The sequence below is a fragment of the Nanorana parkeri genome, unplaced genomic scaffold (genome assembly GCF_000935625.1).
Source record: "Nanorana parkeri isolate BGI_ZX_2015 unplaced genomic scaffold, ASM93562v1 scaffold1432, whole genome shotgun sequence".
NCBI lineage: Eukaryota > Metazoa > Chordata > Amphibia > Anura > Dicroglossidae > Nanorana > Nanorana parkeri.
This window is the reverse complement of record NW_017307700.1, coordinates 623388-645588: the sequence shown is the minus strand read 5'-3', so window position 1 is coordinate 645588 and position 22201 is coordinate 623388. Positions and strand designations below refer to the sequence as shown.

General features: G+C 43.3%; 1 protein-coding gene across 1 annotated transcript in view; it reads right to left on the bottom strand.

The window, feature by feature from the left end:
- The window catches only part of GTPBP1 (GTP binding protein 1), a gene marked incomplete at its 5' end in the record, with an annotated part of 168436 nt that overhangs the window by 14346 nt on the left and 131889 nt on the right, over positions 1–22201 (bottom strand). The window contains 3 exons of the mRNA XM_018569950.1: positions 965–1069; positions 1923–2127; positions 17763–17898. Coding sequence (XP_018425452.1) covers positions 965–1069; positions 1923–2127; positions 17763–17898 — 446 coding nt within the window. The remainder of the gene's footprint in view (positions 1–964; positions 1070–1922; positions 2128–17762; positions 17899–22201) is intronic.

The following is a 22201-nucleotide window of genomic DNA, read 5'->3' as shown; positions in this document are numbered from 1 at the left end:
TCTGAATTTAGTTTGGTCAGCTTTTTTTTATACATCCCAAAAATATGGCATTTTTACAGGGGTAAATAGTCTCAGAGTTAATGTTTTATTGTTTTTACTGAGCAGTCATATTCCTTTATAAAAAGGAGCAAATGTAAGACTACCCCGCCTACTGTAATAAAATGCCCTTAATGTTCTAGTCTCATGTCTTGCTTCAAGATGACTACCAAACACCCATAACATATATCTAGTTGATAATTCCTTATTCCAAAGATTGCTGTGAATGGTGGCCAGGTGTGTAGACCATGAGAATCGTACCCCTCAAACGACCATAAAGAGAAGAAACCTTCTGGAATTAAATGTCCAGAGATTAAACAGACAGTAAGGCTTCAAGGTCGACACTCATGGAATAATAAGAGAAAAAATCCATAAAATCTTATACATTTATTATATTAATGTTAAAAAGAACATACATAACGCACAAATAAAAAAAAAATTAAATTAGGAGTGCAGAAGTGGATAAGAACCCAAACAGGACCGCAAGATATATAGAATAATTGTCCATAATGCTAATGAACTTTGATTAAGATTGTTGTCACCTTTTTTATGGTAGATTACCAAAATAGCGGTAGACATGATATAGTTCATATGGGTCCTGATTCTCCACGCATTTCACACTTGGGCTTCGTCAGGAGAAGGGATCAGTAATACAATTCTGCTTTTTGGTTTCAAATTTGTGGATGCTGGCCGGTAACGGCAAAGGTACCCTGATTACCCTAGATGGGGACCTAGAGGGGGTAAAAATAAGACTTTGCCAGGGAGACGGATCTTAAACCGATGTGTCCCAGACACAGGCAGGTCCTGGCACCATTCTATTTTTACCCCCTCGTGGTCTCCACCCAGGGGCATTGGGGTACCTTTGCCCTGAGAGGGGACTGCAAGGGGGTAAAAATAGGACAGTGCCAGGCCCTACTGGTGCCTGTACCTGGGGCACATCAGTTCAAAATCACACCCTCTGATCTTTGCCCCTTCGTGGTCCCCACCCAGGGGGATTAGGGTACCTTTGCCATTACCGGTCCGCATTTGCAGGCTTGAAACCAACAAGCAGAATTGTATTACTGAACCCTTCTCCCGAGGAAGCCCAAGTGTGAAACATGTTGAGAATCAGCATCCATATGAACTATATCATTACTATCACTTTTGTGTACATCGACAATTGAAAAAAGTGACAAAAGTGATCAAAGTTCATTAACATTATGGACAAGTATTAGATATACAACCCCAATTCCCAAAAAGTTAACACTATAAAATCTTAATAAAAAACAGAATGCAATGATTTGCAAATCTCATAAACCTATATTTTAGAATATAATAGAAAACACATCTGTTAAAACCATAATAATCATACAGGGAAATATGTATGTACGTAAACCTAAATGATGATTGATTTTCTATATTTTAATCTATCCAAGTTTGGAAATGCTGTTTAACCGTACTACTGATTTTGAGTTGCAAATGGTAATCAATCAGTAAGCCTATCAGGCAGACCCTAAGTATAGTTATAACAGCTGGTAGGAGTGTTCACAGACTTGGCCTTTAAAATGGGATTGAAGGATGAAGGAATATACATGACGGTCCTCCTTCATGCTAGGGTTTACAAACACTCAGCCAATTCACATATGACGCAGAGGAGTTTCTTCCATTGTGAATGGGCTGAATGTTTGTAAACACTACTAGTATTGCAATGGGTCTGGCTTGTTCACAGCGAGTACTACCCTATACCTAATGACAGCTCTGATCATAGCCATTCATTGGTGCATGGGCCACCCAAGTGTATTTTCTGTTTTTTGTTTTAACAATAAGGCAGTACAGAGGTGGTTAACTATGTATTCTAAAACACACAAATGACCTGTAGGAATAGATCCATAGTACGATGCATTCGCTAGATCTTGTTTTGCATACAAAATACCTTAGTTATTGTGCCCACAGCTTTGGTTCGGCCCTCTCTGAATACCAGCCGCTGGTCTATGTGTAAGTACTCAGGTGTTTTGATGAATCTGAAGTGAACTGTAGCTTTATCTCCAGTGCGCAAACAGTCACGGCTCATGCTCAGGATGGTGGCTGTTTGACGGATACTGCCACAATGCACTGGAACAAAGACATTTTCCATCATTTACTTTAGGTAAATAAAAAAAACACAAAAACAACAACTACCCCTCTAAACATGCAGTTGTACCCCACATGGAAGAGAAATATATTGCAAATGTATTTAGCAAATACATTTATATATGTGACATATTTTTACAATATATTGTCCGACACTAATATATTTTAACATGTATTACAAAAATTTAAATAAAAACATATTTTGCAAAGGCATATATTTGAAAATATATTTATTTTCAAGATATTTTTAACATGTAAGAAAAATAAATTTCAGCATATATTTTTGAATCTATTTGGAAATGCATTCCAAAAATGTAATTAAAAGCATAGTATTTTAAAAAAGACATGTATTTGAAAATAGATTTTAATGCATAGTTTCTAGATATTTTAAACATTTAAAAATGCATTTTAACATATAATTTTAAATATACTTGTAAATGTATTCCAAAAATGTAATTTAAATATATTTTCCAAAGACATATATTTGAAAATAGATTTTTAAAATCTATTTTCCCGATATTTTGTAACACATAAATTTGCCAGATTATTGTGCTCCTGCCTTGATCTTGCTTCCTGCTCCCTCTGTGCTACAGTCTACTCATACTGCTTCCCGTGTACCGACCCTTGGCTGCCGATTCATCGACTACTCTCTCCGTCTCCTGCTACATACCTGATACCTTTGGCTCCTGACCATGGCTTGTTCACTGACTACACTTCTGCCTGCTCCTCCACCACTACCCTCTGCTTGTGTACCAAACCCGGCCTGTTATACTACGAATTGCCTGCTGCTTCAGCTGCTGGACTCTGAGCCTGATCCCAGATCGTGACACGCACCTTCCAAAAAGTTCAACTTTTGTCTTGTCAGTCCACAGAGTATTTTTCCCAAAAGTCTAGGGTATCATCAAGATGTTTTCTGGCATAACGGAGACAAGCTTTTATGTCCTTTTTGCTCAGCAGCAGGTTTTTGTCTTGAAACTCTGCCATGCAGGCCATTTTTGCCCAGTCTCTTTCTTATGGTGGAGTCATGAACACTGACCTGAACCGAGGCAAGTGAGGCCTGCAGTTCTTTGGATGTTGTTGAGGGGTCTTTTGTGACCTCTTGGATGAGTGGTTGCTGCGTTCTTGGGGTAATTTTGGTTGGCCGCCCACTCCTGGGAAGGTTCACCACTGTTCCATGTTTTTGCCATTTGTGGTTAATGGCTCTCACTGTGGTTCGCTTGAGTCCCAAAGCTTTAGAAATGGCTTTATAACCTTTTCCAGGCTGATAGATCTCAATTACTTCTTTATCATTTGTTCCTGGATTTCTTTGGATCTCGGCATGATGTGTAGCTTTTGAGGATCTTTTGGTCTACTTCACATTGTCAGTCAAGTCTTATTTAAGTGATTTATTGATTGCGAACAGGTGTGGCAGTAATCAGGCCTGGGTGTGGTTAGAGAAATTGAACTCAGGTGTGAGAAACCAGAGTTAAGTTATGTTTTAACAGAGGGGGGGGGAGTTTAAACTTTCTTGATTTCATGTTTATAATATGCATTCCTCTTTTTGTTATATTGCTGTTCTAGCACGGAAGTTCTTTGTTCAAGGGGTTTATTAATGGACTTTCTGTTGTATGAAATTGATTCCTGGGAGGATTTTTTAGAACTAATGAGTTGATTAATCTAATGATTGTGTAATTTTGCAATTGATGGGGGTATATTTTAATCATGGTGTAGTAGCAAGAGAAGATCTGCTTACCTTCAGAAGAAGTCAGGTAATGAAACGGGTCAAGGGGCAGATCTTTTCAGTGTATAGGAAGCACAGGATGTAACACGAGCTGCTTCGTGAGAAAGCTATCATCCTTCTTTGTTTTGCCGGCCGAAGTTTGTAATTTTAAATGTAAGTTGCTATTTGTAATAAAATATATTGTTGATTGTATTGCACTATGAGGGTTGTTTTTTCTTTTCCAAAAGCCCTCTAAAAACACTGATCGGGATCGCGGGAAAAACATCAGCGGCGTACGGAGGAGAGAAGCTGCCGCCTGATCCTAATGTACAGGTGAAACTCGAATAATTAGAATATCGTGCAAAGTTCATTTATTTCCCTAATGCAACTTGAAAGGTGAAACTAATATATGAGATAGACTCATTACATGCAAAGCAAGATAATTCAAGCCGTGATTTGTCATAATTGTGATGATTATGGCTTACAGCTCATGAAAACCCCAAGAACCCCAAATCCACAACCTCAAAAAAGTAGATTACTACATGCAATCAATAAAACAAGGATTGTACATAGAACAATATCGGACCTCTGAAAAGTACAAGCATGCATATGTACTCAGTACTTGGTTTGGGCCCCTTTTGCAGAACTTACTGCAATTACTTTTGCACGATATTCTAATTATTCGAGTTTCACCTGTAGAGCCGGGACCTTGGCGATACTGCAGGGGAGAACGCCTGTCAGTATCCGTTCTATTGCCTGGGGAGCTTTGGAGACACTGAACGGGGTGATCGGAGGTTTAGACTCTCTCTGAGTGATCAAATATACTCACTGTTTCTGGTGAGTATTGACTACCTGGGGGGACTGCTGATTGGAAGACTTGGTTTAAGAAGCATCTTTCCTTTCTCTTCACGATTTGGATTTTCTTTTTGATTTTGAATCACCCAGCACTTAGTTCATCTCACGGTTTATTGGCACATCTTCATTGGGATTTTGAAAGAAATACTATTGTGTCTCATGTTGATACATTTGGTTACTTTGTGTTTAATAGTATATGTCACATATTGATTTTTTGTATAACATTTTTCTTCACCATTTGAACCCTTGTCACATTTTTCATTGGGATTTTTCATGTTTCACATTGGTTTGATTTGTTACACTGTATTTAATAGTATATTTTTCATTCACTCAAGAATGTCACAAAATATATCAACGATTAAGATAATTAATAATTAACTAATTTTTCACGTCCTATTATCCACTTTATATTAGATATGAAGATTTGTTAATAATCTCATCTACAACACTGTTCATCTAGTTTTAGTTTATATAGTCACCTTTAGCGCTGTGTTAACACTTTTAAATTTACAAAACTCTTCTTTCACATAGCAGCTTCAGGGTCAATAGTTTTTAGTTGTTTTTAGTTTTTAGAGCGCAGATTTTTTTAAATACAATAATATATACATTTTAGGAAGGGGGGCATGAGTGGGACACGTGAGATTAATAACGTGCTGGATTAGTGTGATCCTAGTTAATTTTATTACTTCATTGCTGTGCTGTATGTGTATCTGTATGTGCGTTATAATTAATAGATTAAAAAAAATTCGATTAATCGAACACGAAAATTTTAATCATTACCAGCCCTAATATATATAATCTATAGATAGATCTATATCTATTACAGATATAGATCAATATCTATAGATATATATATATACACACTGAGTGGCCAGATTATTATGACCACCCCATCAGTACTTCGTTGGGCCACCTTTTGCCTTCAATACTGCGGCGATTCTTCTTGGCATTGACTCCACGAGATGTTGAAAGGTGATGCGAGGAATCTGACACCATACCTAATGAATAGCACTGTCCAGTTCTGTGAGATTTGATGGTTGTGGAACCAGCTGCCTGATGGCTCTTTCAACTTCGTCCCACAAATGCTCAATTGGATTGAGATCTGGTGATTGTGGGGGCCACCTAAGCAAGGTAAATTCTCCCTCATGTTCTTGAAACCACTCCTGCACAATACGAGCACCATGGCATGGCGCATTGTCTTGTTGGAAGAAGCCATCAATCCAGTGAATTCCAAGAGTATCCAGCTTTATTTTCTTAGGTATGTGTCCGATCGGTGCTCATCTGGCAATGTGCTGAACAAAACGAAAAATCCCCTCAAGGGTATACACTCACCGGACTTAGGAGTATACACTTGAGAGGATTTTTCGTGCCAATCTACTTGTCCCAATACAAAAAAACTAGGGATGCACCGATATAGGTTTTTGTGTATCGAGTACTGATAATTTGCTTTCGTTACGAGTACTGATATTTTGCTTTCGGTACTCACGATACAGAGTATCGGTGCTTCCATAGGCATGGAGCAGGCTTTCCGGGCAATCAGGAAGCTGGGCAGTGAGTAATTACATGCTACCCAGCTTCCTGATTGCCAGGGAAGCCGACTCCATGTTGTTTGGCCGACTTGATTGTGATTGGCCGGGAACACGGTTTCCCAGCCAATCAGGAAACCGGGCGTCGACTAATGACCTGATTGGCCGGGAAGCCGGCTCGATGTTCAGGAAGCAGGGCAGCGACTAATGACCCGCCTCCCTGATTGGCCAGGAAGCCGGCTCAGCAAGGAGCTGGCTTCCCGGCCAATCAGGAAATCGGGAGGCGGGTCATTAGTCGCTGCCCTGCTTCCTGATTGCATGGGAAGCTGGCTCCATGTTCCCCTACGGCATTGCCGGTCACAGGAAATCTGCCGCTGACCGGAAGTTCCAGTATTGGGGAAGGTATAGGAGCATTTGGGCGATTACAAGTACTCGCCCAAATACTCTGTATTGGTGCATCCCTAATTAAAACTGTATTTGACTGTGCTAAATAGTGCTTCTCATTGGTCAGCGTGGTCACCTGACCACGCTGACCAATGAGTGCTTGCAATTTGCGAGTGAAATTCAAAATGCATAGGGCTGGACTGCGGTACGGGGTACAAATAGTACACCTGTACTGGTGAAGGGTAAGGACTGTTCGCCGAAAGGTAAGTATAGCCGGGGAATGGGTTTGGGAGAGATCGGGCCAGATTTGATCGGATAATTCCATTTTCCCATATTACCTGGGAAAGTGAACTTACCCTTTAATGCAAATTGTGCGTGTAGGAGAGTTCTGCTGCCTGGCTACCACAATATGGCACACAGTGGAATGGCAGCAGTACTCAACACACACAATGTCCTATGCATGCGTTTATTTGCATGCAGATGGCGGGGTTGGTTTTACATTTTTTTTTACTTTTTAACTTTTCTTTTTTATATATTTTATTATTTTTCATAACTTTATTTTTTTAAATAATTTTTAATTTTTTCCCCACTTCATTTTATTCCTATCACATAGGGGATTAAAAATCACTTATGTGATGTTTGGAGGTGACAGGTTCTCTCTATGGAACCTGCCCTCCAACACAGAACAGATGTTCTGTGCAGTTCCTGACAGCTGAGATAGGTGGCGCTGTGAACACAGTGCCTAGGTCTCAGTGATAACACAGAGCAGACGAAGAACGGACGTTATTCGTCTGCTCTACGGGCTCTATAGTGAGCTCATGTGCAGTGGTCACGTGTCCCCCATAGGAGTGGGGGACCCCGAAAACCACGTTGGCGGGGACCGGACACAATTGCCACCGCTCCTTTCATACAAGTGATCTGATCAGATCACTTGTATAAAAACGAGCAGCGCCCCATGCTGCACATTTGGTTCTGCTTGACCGGAGTAGGGCTAAATGTACAAAAAACCTACTATAGGGACAGCGCACACACACAATTGTCCTACACGTGCGTTTATTTGCATGCAGATGGTGGGGGTGGCAGGGTTGGTTTAAAAAAAATTCATTTTATTTTTTTCCTTTTTTTAATTTTAATGTATTATTTTTTACTTTTTCATTTTTCCCCCTCTTAATTGTATTCCTATCACACAGGGGCTTACAAACTATGTGAGCTTAGTTTGGAGGTGACAGGTTCTCTTTATGAAACCTGCCCTTCAACACAAAAAAGATCTTCTGTGCAGTTTCTAAAAGCTAAGACAGATGGTGCTGTGATTATAGTGCTCTGGTCTCACCGATCACAAAGCACAGCGGAAATGGATGTTTTCTGCTCTGCTCCCTGCTCTCCATTCTGAGCTCATTTTCCATGGTCCCAGGTCCCCTAGAAGAGCAGGGGACCCCAAAATCCACGGCGGGGAGGTAGTGGACAGACAAACAGGCTGGTACAAGAGATCTAATCAGATAACTTGTATAAAACCTGCAGCGGCTCCCGGCTCTACATTTAGCCCTGCTTGCTCTGTCACATGACGCTAAAAAAAAAAAGGTCGTAATTGGCATCAGTGAGCATTAGAGCAAAAGCATCAGTACTCGTTCTGGAAAAAATGGTATCGGTGCATCCCCAATTGTTAAGTTACACAGTTTCATCTGTTACAGGGCTTTTTGTTAACACTTTCCATTTACTATTTAAAGCTGCTACTTTGGCAAAGTTTCATGAGACTTCAAAAAGTATCGTACAGTAAGTGATGCTGTTAACAGAAAAATTGCGGAGTTGAAATATCGCCTGAAGGAAACATCAGTCAAGACTTTAGCAGAATCACAAAAAACGGCAAATTGTAAACTTACCCTCCGTAATTTTCCTTTCCTGGTTCCTTTTCCAGCACACCATGGGTTAAGATCCGCCCCTCTTAACCCACAGGACATGTGATAAATTAAGGCTCCTCCAAGCCACACTCATTCTAGTCAAGAGTCCGAGCCATGGCAGGGAGGGTAAGAGTGGTGTGCTGCCCTCGATGCACCAGGAAAGGAAAATTACGGAAGGTAAGTATACAATTTTCCGTTTTCCTGGGGCATCTCGGCAGCACACCATGGGATTTAGTGATCACACAGGGAGGGTAATGCCAAAATAATTTATTAAAGGTTAGAGCAACCAGAAACAAGTACGCTCCTCCCAAAGTTAACAGTGGTGAGCAGTGCCGGGTCCACCCGGTAGTGACTCATGAAGGTATTACGCGACGACCAGGAAGCGGCCCTGCAGATCGTTTCGGCCGAGACAGGAGTGAATGCTGCCCAGGAGGCTGCCATACCTCTCGTGGAATGAGCCCTTATCTCCTAAGGAGGTTGAAGAGCTTTAATAGAGTACGCTTTCCGGATGAGCTTAACCAACCAGGACGCGATGGTACGCAGAGGCTGCGTTACCTTTCTTGCATCCCCAGGGAAGGACGAGGAGGTTATCCACCAGACGAAAGGGTTGCATCGCACACAAGTATGCTTGCAGCGTGCTGGCTACGTCGAGCGCATGAGGCTCCCCGTCTGGATTCGTAAGTGCCGGTAGGACGACCTCCTGATTAAGGTGGAACGAGGAGGTAACCTTCGGGAGGAAGGAGGGATGCGTCCTCAGCACGACTCTGTCTGGGAAAAATTTGCAGAATGGCACCGTGGCAGCCAGTGCCTTCAACTCAGAGACCTGTTTAGCGGACGTAATCGCCAAGAGAAAGGTGGTCTTGAGGGTGAGGTCCCAAAGAGATGTCATAGAATGTGGATGGAAGGGAGAATGTTGGAGCACGTCAAGCACAAGCAACAGATCCCACTGCGGGAGCAACGACCTCACGGGAGGATGAATCTTCAGAAAGCCCGGAAGCGCACGACCAAGGGATCCAAGACCCATCTGAACCCCGACAGCGCTGAAATGGCCGAAACCTGAACCCGAAGAGAGTTCCAGCTGAGGCCCAGACCGGACTGGAGGAAATCAAGGACATGATTCACAGTAGGAGTACGGACGTCAAACCCGCCGGTTGCTGCCGCCACGGCGAACTTGTCCCACACTCTTCGGTAAGTAGCGTTAGTTGAGTGTTTCCTTGCCTTCAGCAATGTGGAAATCACCGTATTGGAGCATCCCAAGTCGGAGAACCGGTCCCGCTCAACCTCCAAGCCATTAGATGAAGTGTCTCGGGTGCTGGGTGCAGGAAAGGGCTCTGCAGGAGGAGATTGTGGCGATCGGGAAGCGGGAGCAGAGGTTCTATGCTCAATTCCAGCAGTGGAGGGAACCACGGCCTCCTGGGCCAATATGCTGCTACCGCTGGAGAAACCTCGGTATTAGAGGATAGGGTGGAAAGGCATAGCCCAGAGTGAAGGACCACGGGCAGGTCAGAGCATCCGTTGCCACTGCCTGGTTGCATGGAAATCTCGTCACGAATAGAGTGGTCTTGCTGTTGTTGGTGCGGATCGACCGTTGAGCGGCTCAGCAGGTCGGCAAGGCTGTTCTGATTGCCGGGAAGGTAGACCGCTGAGAGATGCCACAGGTGAACCTGTTCCCAATGCATTATTGGCTCAAGCTCCAGCAGCATAGAGTGACTGTGGGTGCCCCCCTGATGTTGAATGTAAGCGACCGCTGTCAGGTTGCCGATTCGTGGTTGAACAGAACGGTGTTGGATGATCTGGGAGAAGGTAAGGAGACCCTTGAAAGCCGTTCACACTTCCAGGATGTTCGAGGGCATGCCCTGTGCTTGAAAGGACCACCTGCCCTGGGCAGCGAAGCCCTGGGCAGCGAAGCCCTGGCAGTGCGCCCCCCAACCATGGAGGCTTGCGTCTGTGGTGATCACCATGGACTGTGGAGGACAGATGAGATGATGATTCCGGAGATTGTGTTGGTGAGTCCACCACTCGAGAGACTGTGTCATGACTGCTGATATGACAATTCTCTGGTGAAGATCTACTCTGTCCCATTGTTTGAGTAAGTAGACCTGAAACACTCATAGCCGCCAATAGGCCCATCAAACCATTAGGAGGGTAGAAGAGAGAGTACCGAGCAGACTCAGGCATCTGCGTGCACTCTGCCATTGAGACGACATGACCCGGAGCACCCTGTGACGAATAGTGAGAATCTTGTCATCTGGAAGTGAAATGGAGTTCCGTTGGGTGTCGAGAAGAGCTCCCAGGAACACTAGTTGTTGGGAAGGTTGCAACTGGGACTTCTCGTAGTTGATCAACCAACCCACCGCTGAAGTAGAGTAAGAGCCAGCTGTTGATGGAGCACAAGAGTTGAGGATGATTGGGACAGAAGAAGGATGGCGTCCAAATAATGAAACACACTTATGCCCTGCAGCCGGATGTGAGCAATGAGTGGAAGCAGAAGTTTTGTGAAGGTGCGGGGGGCCGTAGAAATGCCGGAGGGAAGGCACACAAACTGGAAGTGTGAACCCCTGACTGCAAAGCGTAGATACCTTTGGAACTTCACATGGATGGGGATGTGGAAATAAGCATCCGAAAGGTCGATTGAAGACATCCAATCCCCTACCCGAACAGCTAGGAGAATCGACTGCAGCGATTCCATACGGAAGGAGGACACTAGAATTCGCCTGTTGAGATCCTTTAAATCGAGGACGGGCCGCAGGTCAGATGGGAGAGCAGAAGCCAGAGTAGCGTTCCTGCAGAGGAACTTCTGTGATTGTGCCTTTTCCGATTAAAGTGAGGATGTACTCCGTTAACACGCGTGCCTTGTGTCCGGAAGATAGGTAGGAATGAATCTGCTGCCTGGAGGACCAGTCTTGAATGTCCATTTGTGACCCCGAGACACTGTGGACAGCACCCAGGGATCTTGAACAATCTCGTGCCAGGCTTGGGTAAAGGACTGCAGACGTGCTCCCACCGAACCCGAGTGGGACAGCTGACCGTCAAAAAGACTTCTTGGGCGGCTGAGACTTTGACGCTGCATTCGCTTTCGGAAACTTGAGAAGAGAAGATGGAGTACTGCTCCATCCTCTCCTAAACTCCCTCCCCGGCGGTAGGCTTTTGCATGTCTCAAGGGTTCCACGAAGGGCCTTCTATTAGAATTGAATCTTGGGCGCCGCTTATTCCGATCCTGAGGGAGCAGGACAGATTTTCCACCGGTGACTTTTGAGATTGCGGCATCGAGCTTCGGCCCGAACAGGTTAGACCCGTCAAACGGAATACGACACCAGCTGGTCTTTGACGCCGAATCCGCAACCCATGGGCACAGCCAGAGAGCTCTTCTAGAAGTAATGGTAGCAAGCATCGATCTAGCTGTTCATCGTATGATGTCTATGGCTGCTTCGCCGATGAAATCTCCCGCCAGCTTCAGCTCTTGCAGGGCGATAATTATGTTCTCAAGGCTGACCTCTGAATTGAGAGCCTGCTCGATGTTACCGGGCCAAGTGGAAATAGTCCGTCTGCGTTCTTTGTGAGGAGGGCTGAAATCACAACATTGTTATGAGAATACACACACACCTCACCGTCTCTTTAAGCGCCATTGTACCATACCCTTACCTCTGTGGAGAGGAAGTATCCCGTACGGCAGCTCTCTCAGCCATTCCTAGGAAGAGCAAGGAATAGTACAGTGGCAGCATAATACAAATTACATAATACAGAGTAAAAGAGATGGATTAGAAATGAACGAGAAATTCTTTGCACTTACTGGAGCAAGTCAGGCAACTGAAGCGGTCCGCAGGGCGATTGCAGTCTTCTATCCTCCGGTAGCTGGAAGCAGGAGCTCTCCATAAGCAAGATTATCAAAATCCATTTAAAAGGACGCCCGCTCAGACGCCGGGCGCCATCTTGGAAATCCCCGAAGCCACTGCGCAAGCGCGAACGCCGCGCCGATGAGCATACTTACCCAGCCTGAGTAGAACCAGCTGCAGCCAATGAAATCGCGGCCAATGAAAGAGCCGACCTGCCCCAATCAGCACAGCAAGGAGATAAGAAAGTGAGGAGTACGGGCGCTCAGCCCTAAGAGGAAGGAATGGTTGACACTAAGAAGCAGGATTTAACCATGCAGCCGACGGTCGGACACCCTGGGTTTGGAGTATTTAACCCCATGGAGCAGGGGCTACAGCACAGGGGAGACTGACCCTGGCCGGTGGGCCGCAGAATGGCCGGTAAGGGTCATAAAAAGGGAGAAAAAATAACATTTAAAAACTAGAGATACCCATCACGGTCCCATGGCGAGGACAGAAAAAAAAGAATGACTGTGGCTTGGAGGAGCCTTAATTTATCACGTGTCCTGTGGGTTAAGAGGGGCGGATCTTAACCCATGGTGTGCTGTCGAGATGCCCCAGGAAATACATTTTATAATGTAATTTACCACAGTTTAAGAAATGTTTATCATCTGTGTGTTGAACAAGTTTTATTTTCTAAGTATTGTATTATTACATGACAAAGTTTTTTGTATTGTACTGTGTTATTGTTTTTTCCACATCCACAAAATATTTTTGAATTCAATGCTATAAATTTATTTTAAGTAGCAAATTATATTTGAAATGCATTGGAAATATATTTTGAAAACTAGCAGAAATATTTGATGATTTTTCAGGCCTATGATATATAAATACATTAAAATGCATTTCCAAATATAAAGGGAAAGTATTTTTTAAATTTATCTGCCACATATTTTGCATTCAGATGTACATTTAACATATATTCCAGGATATTTCACAATGCATAACAAAATACACTTTGAAATATATTTATGGTTGCAGCAATATATTGCTAAATGCATTCATAAGTACATTTAACATATATTCCAAAATATATTCACAGCATATTTCACAATGCATTCCAAAATACACTTTGAAATATATTTCAGCATGCATTCAGAAAATATATTCAATAATATTTTCACAAGTATAGTAAAATATATTTTTGAAATATATTGAAAACGGCCAAAATTGTAGTATTTCAAATATATGTAAATATATTTGGAAAAAATATATTAAGAATGTTTTAAAAAATATATATATATTTCAAATATATTTTTCTTCCATGTGGGGTACCTGCTGCAATGTAGCGAGCTCCAGAAGTGATTAGCATTATGTATAACATTTGGATTTAAAATAACATTTACAGCCATACATTTTTTTCCTAATACCAATAGGGGAATACATATAACATTCTACGAAGAGGTGAGTAGGGATCTGGATAGAGGAAAACCAGTGGATGTGGTATACCTGGATTTTGCAAAAGCTTTTGACATGGTACCACATAAACGCTTAGTACACAAGCTTAAATTGATAGGCATAGATGACATGGTGTGTGCATGGTGTGATACAGAACTCACAAGGGATACTGGGTTCCAGCCCAAACAACACGGTCCTCTAGGGTATAACCAGCTTCCAGCATGCAATTGCGAATATAAACATTCTTTCTTTATTTGCATGTCATTGAGGGTCGTTGAACAACACTCAAAAGGTGATTGGAAACTACAAACAAAATCCTAGCTCTTTTAGAGCACTAACTAAACATTCTCAGCAACCCTGGCTATCCAAGCAGAGTAATCTATAAACAAACAAAAGAAACAGTCTTTTTTCTCTGAGAAGTTTCACTCACCACCCTGCCCCAGCAGTCCAGTACTTCTCCCCAGGAGTCAGCAGCCTCTGAATTTAGCTGCTGCTAACTACTTAATTAAGCAAAGATGTGTGAGTGGATAGAGACTATGGAGGATTCTGGGTCCTACATACCTCCCCTCCACTACTCTTCCACACACCCTGTCACAATGGATAGAGAACTGGCTACGTGTCCAAAGTTTTGAGAAAAAACTATTTTTCACATTGGTCTAAGGTTGAGAGTGACGTGCCCCAGGGTCCTGTGCTAGGCCCCATACTATTTAGCCTGTTTATTAACAATATTGGGGAGGGCATCAATAGCCATGTTTCTGTGTTTGCAGATACTAAAATTGGGAGGGTAATAGACATGGGATTAGACATTATTACATTACAGGAGGACCGGGATAAAATAGGGGAGTGGGCAGCTACATGGCAGATGAGGTTTCAATGTCGAAAAATGTAAAGTAATGCACTTTGGGGTTAATACCAGGCAAGCGGATTACACATTAATGGGAACTCCACTAGGGAAGTCAGAAATGTAAAAAGATTTGGGGGTCATAATTGACCGCAGACTGAATAACAGCAAGCAATGCCAGGCTGCGGCAAACAAAGCGAGCAGAGTACTGTCTTGTATTAAAAAGGAAATATATTGTAGAGATAAAGCGATAATTTTGCCACTTTACAGATCACTGGTTCGGCCTCACCTTGAATATGCGGTTCAGTTTTGGTCACCAGTCCACAGAGCTGGAGAAGGTCCAAAGAAGAGGAACAAAGCTAATTAAGGGGCTGGAGAATAAAAGTTATGAGAGAAGGTTGCTAATTTTAAACTCGTTCACGCTGGAAGTGAGGAGATTAAGAGGGGACACGATTTTGTTGTACAAAATGTTTAGTGGTGATGGCAACATCGGCACTAAACGTTTTACTGTAAACTCCATAACAAGGACTTGAGGCCACCACCTAAAATTGGTAGAGAAAAGATTTAACTACAAAGGGCGTAGGGGGTTCTTTTCCGTTAGAGCGGTTACATTTTGGAACTCTCTGCAAGAGCAGCGGTATGAGCAGAAAGTATTCAATCATTCAAAAATCAATTAGATACCATCCTAAGAGACTAACATACAGGGGTACAGGTACACTTAAATACTAGACCACACTGGGACTCTTATACACACGCATGCACGCAAAACAAACACACGCACACAAAGGTTGAACTCGATGGACCTGTGTCTTTTTTTCAACCTGAAATACTATGCAACTATACTGCTGGGCAGAGCAATAAGCTTAAAAAAACTAAACGATCTCTCACTGATCATTTTATATTCACTGATAGCTTACCTTTCATTCAGCTAAGATTTAGCTTACCTTTCATTCAGCTAAGATTTTGCCAGCTGTATTTTATAGAAAGTACAAAACAACTTTTTTTTACCACCATTAGCACATGTGGTACCCAAAAAACTAAGGGGATGGGTGGGTAACCACTAATGGGATCATTACTGAACGAATGGCTGCATCAGAAGTAGGTATTAAACTCTGATCAAACAGGTTGGTGAATTTGCAGAGATGACCAGGTAGCTTCCCTGCAGACATACCCAACTGATTTTCCACTGAATAAAGCCCACAAAAATGTCAGGGCTGTAGCAAATGGCCTCTTGAGTTGTGAGGGCTTTATGCCCTCTGGTTAAGTATGTTTTCCAAAATGGATGTCTCAACTGATTGGGAAACAATATGATTGGAGGCCAACTCTTGAAGAATCCAATGGAGTGTCAGGGATATCGGCACAGGTGACCCCACACCTGCGCAGGTACCCACACAGGCAGACCAAACACTTATGACCACACCGGACAGGGCAGAATGTATTATATACACTTTAATAAACAGAAAAACTAAACAACACCCAAAAGCAAACATAAATAAGTAACATCAACCAGACTACAAGCAGGTAATGGCAACAGGAGGACAAGCAGGTAATGTCAACAGGAGGAAAGGCAGGTAATGGCAACAAGAGGACAAGCAGGTAATGGCAACAGGAGGAAAGGCAGGTAATGGCAACAAGAGGTATCTAGGACTGCAAATGGGTAACCGGGCTCGGGACACAAACAGGGTACAGGACTGGTAACAGGACTCTGGACGGAAAGCAGGGTTCATCGGAACTGGGGACTCAGGGTTCAAGTTTCAGGAAACGATACTGAGCCATCATCCCGACTGCAGGGAGGGTTTAAATATCCTCCCAGGAAGCACCAGGTGATGGCTAAGTACTGGCAGCTGGGAAACACCCGCAGGTGAGCACTGGAGCTGCAGGTCTCAGCTCCTGCGCCACCTAGAGGTGCTCTGGATCCTAACATGGAGTCAGAATTACAATTTTGTAGTTCCCTATGTTATATTCCAATACCACTAACTAAATCTAGTTTTTGTAGAGCTGCTCTGCCTTTAAGAGAATAGTGCTTCCAGATTAATGTGAAAGGCAGAGATGACTTTAGGCCAGAAGGAGGCATGGTTTAGAAAGCAATCTTGCCCTTCTGGAAGACCGTGAACCACATGTACCCCCATCCAATGCATGTCAGAAAGACACCACTAACAACAGCAGACAGCCCTGAGCGTGAAGAAAAAAAAAATGACAGCAACTCAAGTTGAGATTCTTGAAAAGGCTTCTGGGATCAAGGTGAGGTCCTACTTTGGGTTGATTTTTTTTTGGTATAAATAGTTAAGCGGGTGACACCACTGCAGGAAAGTTTTTTTAATGCAGGAAGTCATTTTGTTTTATGACAGAACATAATAGCATTACTGGAATCTTTTTGGAACTCAAAGAGATGTTCTTGTACAAACTGTTCTGCAGTTCCTAGTTTGGCTGGTAAGCGAACATATTCCCTAAGTATTTGGGCAGTTTGAAGCAACAATCTTTGTATTTGTATCAAATCCTGGGGTATGCCTGAAATGGGTGATTTTTTTGGTTGTAATAAAGATTACCAAATGTTTTAGTGCTTGAGGTTCATGGCTTCAATAGCAACTAAGTCAAGTGATCTCATTAAAAGTTTGTGATGGAAAAATGGTGTTATAACTTTTAGATAGATGATCCAGTCATACATTCAAACGAAAGTCATGTCTAACCTAGAAAATAATATGGAGTTTCTAGTGACAAAAGCGCTCTCTTCCACCCAAGAATGTATTTTTTATCAAAGCGTTGCCCTTGCTGGCTGGCATTTGCCACTGCTATGTGCGGTTAAAGCAGAATAAATGTAGGAAATGTTCAATTCAAGAATGGCCTCTCAAGTTGCCCGAAATGCAACCGAGCATGCACTAAATGATCTTACATTGTGCATCTTAATATTAATGGTGTAGTTTCCCTAATCTGCTCAATTATCCTTTGCTAAACAGGAAATACTGTTTCAAACTATCCTGAGGGGAAGCTCCAATACACAAGTGAATAAAAATACACACAAAACAGCAGTTATCCTGACAGAGGTTCTAACCTTGCTCATTTACCCAAAACACAAAAAAAAGACAATGTCCATGATATACTGAGAGTTCAAACTTAACCCACTGCCCATGAAATTAAGTGAATATTAACTACCCATTGCCTGGTATCGTGGGCTGATTGTCGTTGGGTGATGCAGCACCAAGATTTCAGCTTCAAACTCCCAAGATGCTTGAGGGTTAAGGCGTGGAGAAACCATCACCATGCCTTTTCTGATAGAAGATCGCTTAATCTGCAAAGCAAACAGAAAACAGTAAAAATAAGTCTGTAAATTCATATTGGGAGCCTAAAAATAGCACAACTCCCAGAAATTATTTATAAAACTAATGTAGGATGAGAGTAGTGGTGGCCACAATACAAAAAAAAAAATCAGTGGGGACATGCAAAGGGCAGTACATTCTTGCCATGTTCCAGCTTGTATGATGCTAAATTCATGTAGGAATCCGAGCGGTCAAAAGTAACATGTTTATTGGGGCGGGAAGGGGGGTGGAAAGTGTCTTCAGAGCTGCACTAAGCCACCACTATCTATTATGACCCTATGGAAGATTTAGTGGGATTTTGAAATTAACCCATTTCATATTGATATCAGCATAAACTATTATTGATATTATTATAGTTGGGTTAGTCCAAGTGGTTCCCCAAATTCAACTGAAAATACAACTTCTAATGACTTCTGCAGTCTCAAAATTATTCAACCTCCTGAATGGAATCTCTCACAAGAGCACGCATCTACAAAACCGGAGTTGTCTCAAGCACACCTGATACAACCAATCAAGGGCTTCATTAGTTGCACCAGGTGTGCTTGAGCTAGAACACATGAAATACCTGAACTGGCTAGTGGTTTGTTGAGTGTCACGTTTGCATGTTGGAAATATGGCTAAATTAAAAGAATGGCCAAAAAAGTATATAGAAGAGATCATCACCCTTCACAAACAAGGAACAGGATGCAAAAAGATAGCGAAAGCACTGACTGTTCCTAGAGACACAGTTTGAAGCATAGTTCGCAAGCACAAAGTTAAAAGAACAGTGGTTACACTACCAGGATGGGGCAGAAAAAGGAAGCTGGACAGGGCAGAAAAAGTTTGCAATCAGATTTCTGAGAAGGCAGGTTGAACAAAAACCTAGAGTGACTGCAAAAGACCTGCAGCAAGACTTAGCGCCTACAGGCACTGAGGTTTCCGATTGCACATTAAGGCGCATGCTAAACTTGGTTTCTATGCCAGAACACCAAGACCGACAACACTACTGACCCAAAAGCACAAGAAAAGTTGGTTCCAATATGCTCAAAATCATATAAATAGGCCACAGGAGTTTTGGAATTCTGTTCAGTGGAGTGATGAAACAAAACAAACTTTTTGACCCTATGGATCAGCGGTATGTCTAGAGAAAGAGAAAAATTATGCATACGCCGAAAAGAGCACTCTGCCAACAGTTAAGCATGGTGGTGGCTTAGTGACGCTCTGCATCCTCTGGCATTTGAAACCTGCAGCGTGTGGAAGAAAAAATTCAATGAATTATCAGGAAATCCTAGGAGAAATTGTCATGTCATCTGTGAGGAAGCTAAAGCTTGGGAATTATTGGACATTTCAACAGGACAATGATCACAAGCACACCTAAAATTCTACCTAGGCTTGGCTGCAGAAGCCCTGGAAGATTCTACAGTGGTCATCACATTCACCCAACTAGAAACCCCTTGGAAAATCTCTGGTGGGATTTGAAGGCAGTTGTAGCATGCAAACGCAAGTTTATTGTTGAACTGGAAGCCATTGCTCTTAAGGGATATACTAAGACTCCTCAGGATCGCTGCCAGAAGCTGGTGTCTGGCTATGCATCTCGTTGCAGCAGGTCATAACAGCAAAGGGGTGCTCCACTATATACTAAAGATGCTTGCCATGAAAGGGTTGAATAATTTTTAGATTGCAGAATTAAACGTTGCATTTTCAGTTGAATTGGGGGAAACCACATTTGTAGTGTTGACCTGTTTGAATTGTTTTATTTTATTTGTTCATTGCAAACAGCAGAAAGTCTGTAAAGTTTGCCAAAAAAACCTGATTTACAATGAGGGTTGAATACTTTTGATTACAACTGTATAATAGGTTATATGAATAAGCAACATGTGGAACATTTAACTTTGTAGGTCGAGGTAACAAGAGTTCAATGACAAAGACTGACATTTTTTTACCTTGGCTTAAAGTGTATTTCCACTTTTGCAGTAAAATTTAGGAAAACCCCTCCTATGTTCGTTATGTGTCCCTATTCACACAGTACAGACATGTGTAGAGATATGGGGTCTACGGCCCTGTCAAATGAAATGTATAATTTGTCCCTGAAGAATACGCAAGAAATGGGGAGGAACTTAAACCAGAAGGACACAAAAAAAAATAGCTTGTGGACGTAGGACATTTTGGTAGCAGCTATTCGACCTAGCCAAGGGAGTGAATGTGTTGACCATATATGGATGAGATCCTGAGGTTTGCATCTGACAAGAAGGGTAATTTGCTTCAAAAAAGAGTAGAGTAGGCGTTAGTGACAAACTTCCCAATGAAAGCTAAATGATTGTTGAAGCTGTTACCCAAATTACTAGTTTAAAGTTATGATCCGCTAGACAAGCGTTCACACCTACAAGTATATGGTTATGAGGATTCAATCATAAGATTTTGGAGCTGAACACAACAGAAATTTATTGGTATATAGTAGGGATGCACCGATATATCGTCCACCGAAACATATCGTCCACCGAAACATATCGTCCAAAAATGGCACTTTTGGCAAAATGCCGAAAGTGCCATTTTCTGTCCGAAATAGCGGTGCATCTGTTCTTTATCTCCTCCCCGCTGGGCGCTGCTGTATGTCCCAGCGGGGAGGAGAGAAACTGTCACAGGTGGCCGAGCGCTGCAGGGAGGAGAGTGCAGTGAGCAGCCGACGTCTCTCCTCCCCACATCGATCTGCCCCGTCACAGATCGGGAGAGCAGTGTGGGCGAAGACAACCAGTGCAGTCACAGGAGGCTGAGCTCCACTCGCTCAGCCTCCTGTGACAGCGTGTCAGGAAGAAGAGCAAGTGACGACGACGCATTGGCCCCCCTCTCCTGCCAGCTGCAGAAGTTACTGGACTGACGATCGGCTCCTATCCTGAACAGCCGACGGCTCCACAAGAGGCACCTGATATAACAGAGAAGGTGTCCTCTGATGAAATCGCCCCCAGGAGCTCGCACACCGTGGGGGATGATTTCATGAGAGGTAGGGGACACAGTATGTTGCCTGCAGGGACCCCCCCTCGATCTTTGCAGGGTAATCGATCTGAACCCTCTCACTTCCCCAGTGTGGTAGCTGTGTGGACTCTCCCCCCCATGCGGGATAATGGAGAGGACTCCCTGGGGTCCTGGAAATCTGACCGGCATATGCCAATCCTGCAGGGCTCTGCAGCGTGGCCCTTTCAGCCATCTACTTCCCAAATGACGTGGGACTCAGACCTCAGGAATCTTATCAGGGCTCTCCCGACTAAAGCTGACCTGGAGACACCGATCCCTACAAAGGCGGATTTTGAGGCCTCTACTAATCGAATTGAATCCGCCTATAAGCAAGACCTTGCTGAAGTCCGGCAGGACATCTCTTCTCTAACTACTAAAGTCACTTCGGTCAAACAGGCACATTCTGATCTCCTTTAAAGAGTATGTACCTTGGAAACATCACATTCCACCCTTCAACACCAGCTTTCTGATCTATTCCTTCACCTAGACGACCTGGATAACAGCGGTAGGAGGAATAACGTTCGGATCCGAGGTCTTCCCGAATCCACTGGTTCAGCTGATCTCAAGGCCACTGTACGCAACATCTTCAACACCTAGTTGATCGCCCTCCAAATACCCCTATTGAAATTGATAGAGCGCACAGATCGCAAGATCCTGTCAGACCACGGGATGTTATTTTGCTCTTTCTTTGCTCTTAATGAAGAAAATATGCGCTAGCCAATGCGAAAAGGTCCCCTTGGTTTCGACGGGGCTAATATACAAGTCTTTCCTGATGTTTCCAGATGCACCCTGTTAATGCGTAGCTTGCTCAAACCCCTTTTAGATGCGATTTGGGCATCGGGAGCAGCTCACAGATGGGGTTTCCCATTTCACCTTTGTTCTGAAGAAACCGGAAGAACTACAAGCCTTATTCACCTCTCTGGAGATGGAACGCTTCCCAGTACCAAACTGGCTTCATGCCAACTTGGAATCAGCACCGGCTCGAGGGAACAGTCCTCTACAACTCCAGTTTCTTCTCGCCGTCGATTTACGGGCGGAGTTGAAACTCCCCAAAGAGCGAGACCCTCATCTGGATCCCAGATACCTCGTGAGCTCTGACCAGCAAGATTGTGATTTAATGCTTTTTGCCTCTGTCTACTGCGGTATTGATTGTGCACAGTGGTCTCATGGGCTCAGGTCCACCTAGTCTACACCATGGGGCTGCCCTGAGGTGACGCCCTGGTACGACCCTGTGTACTCTCAAACAATTATGCCTTGGAAATGTATTTGATGACCAATGCTCTTTCA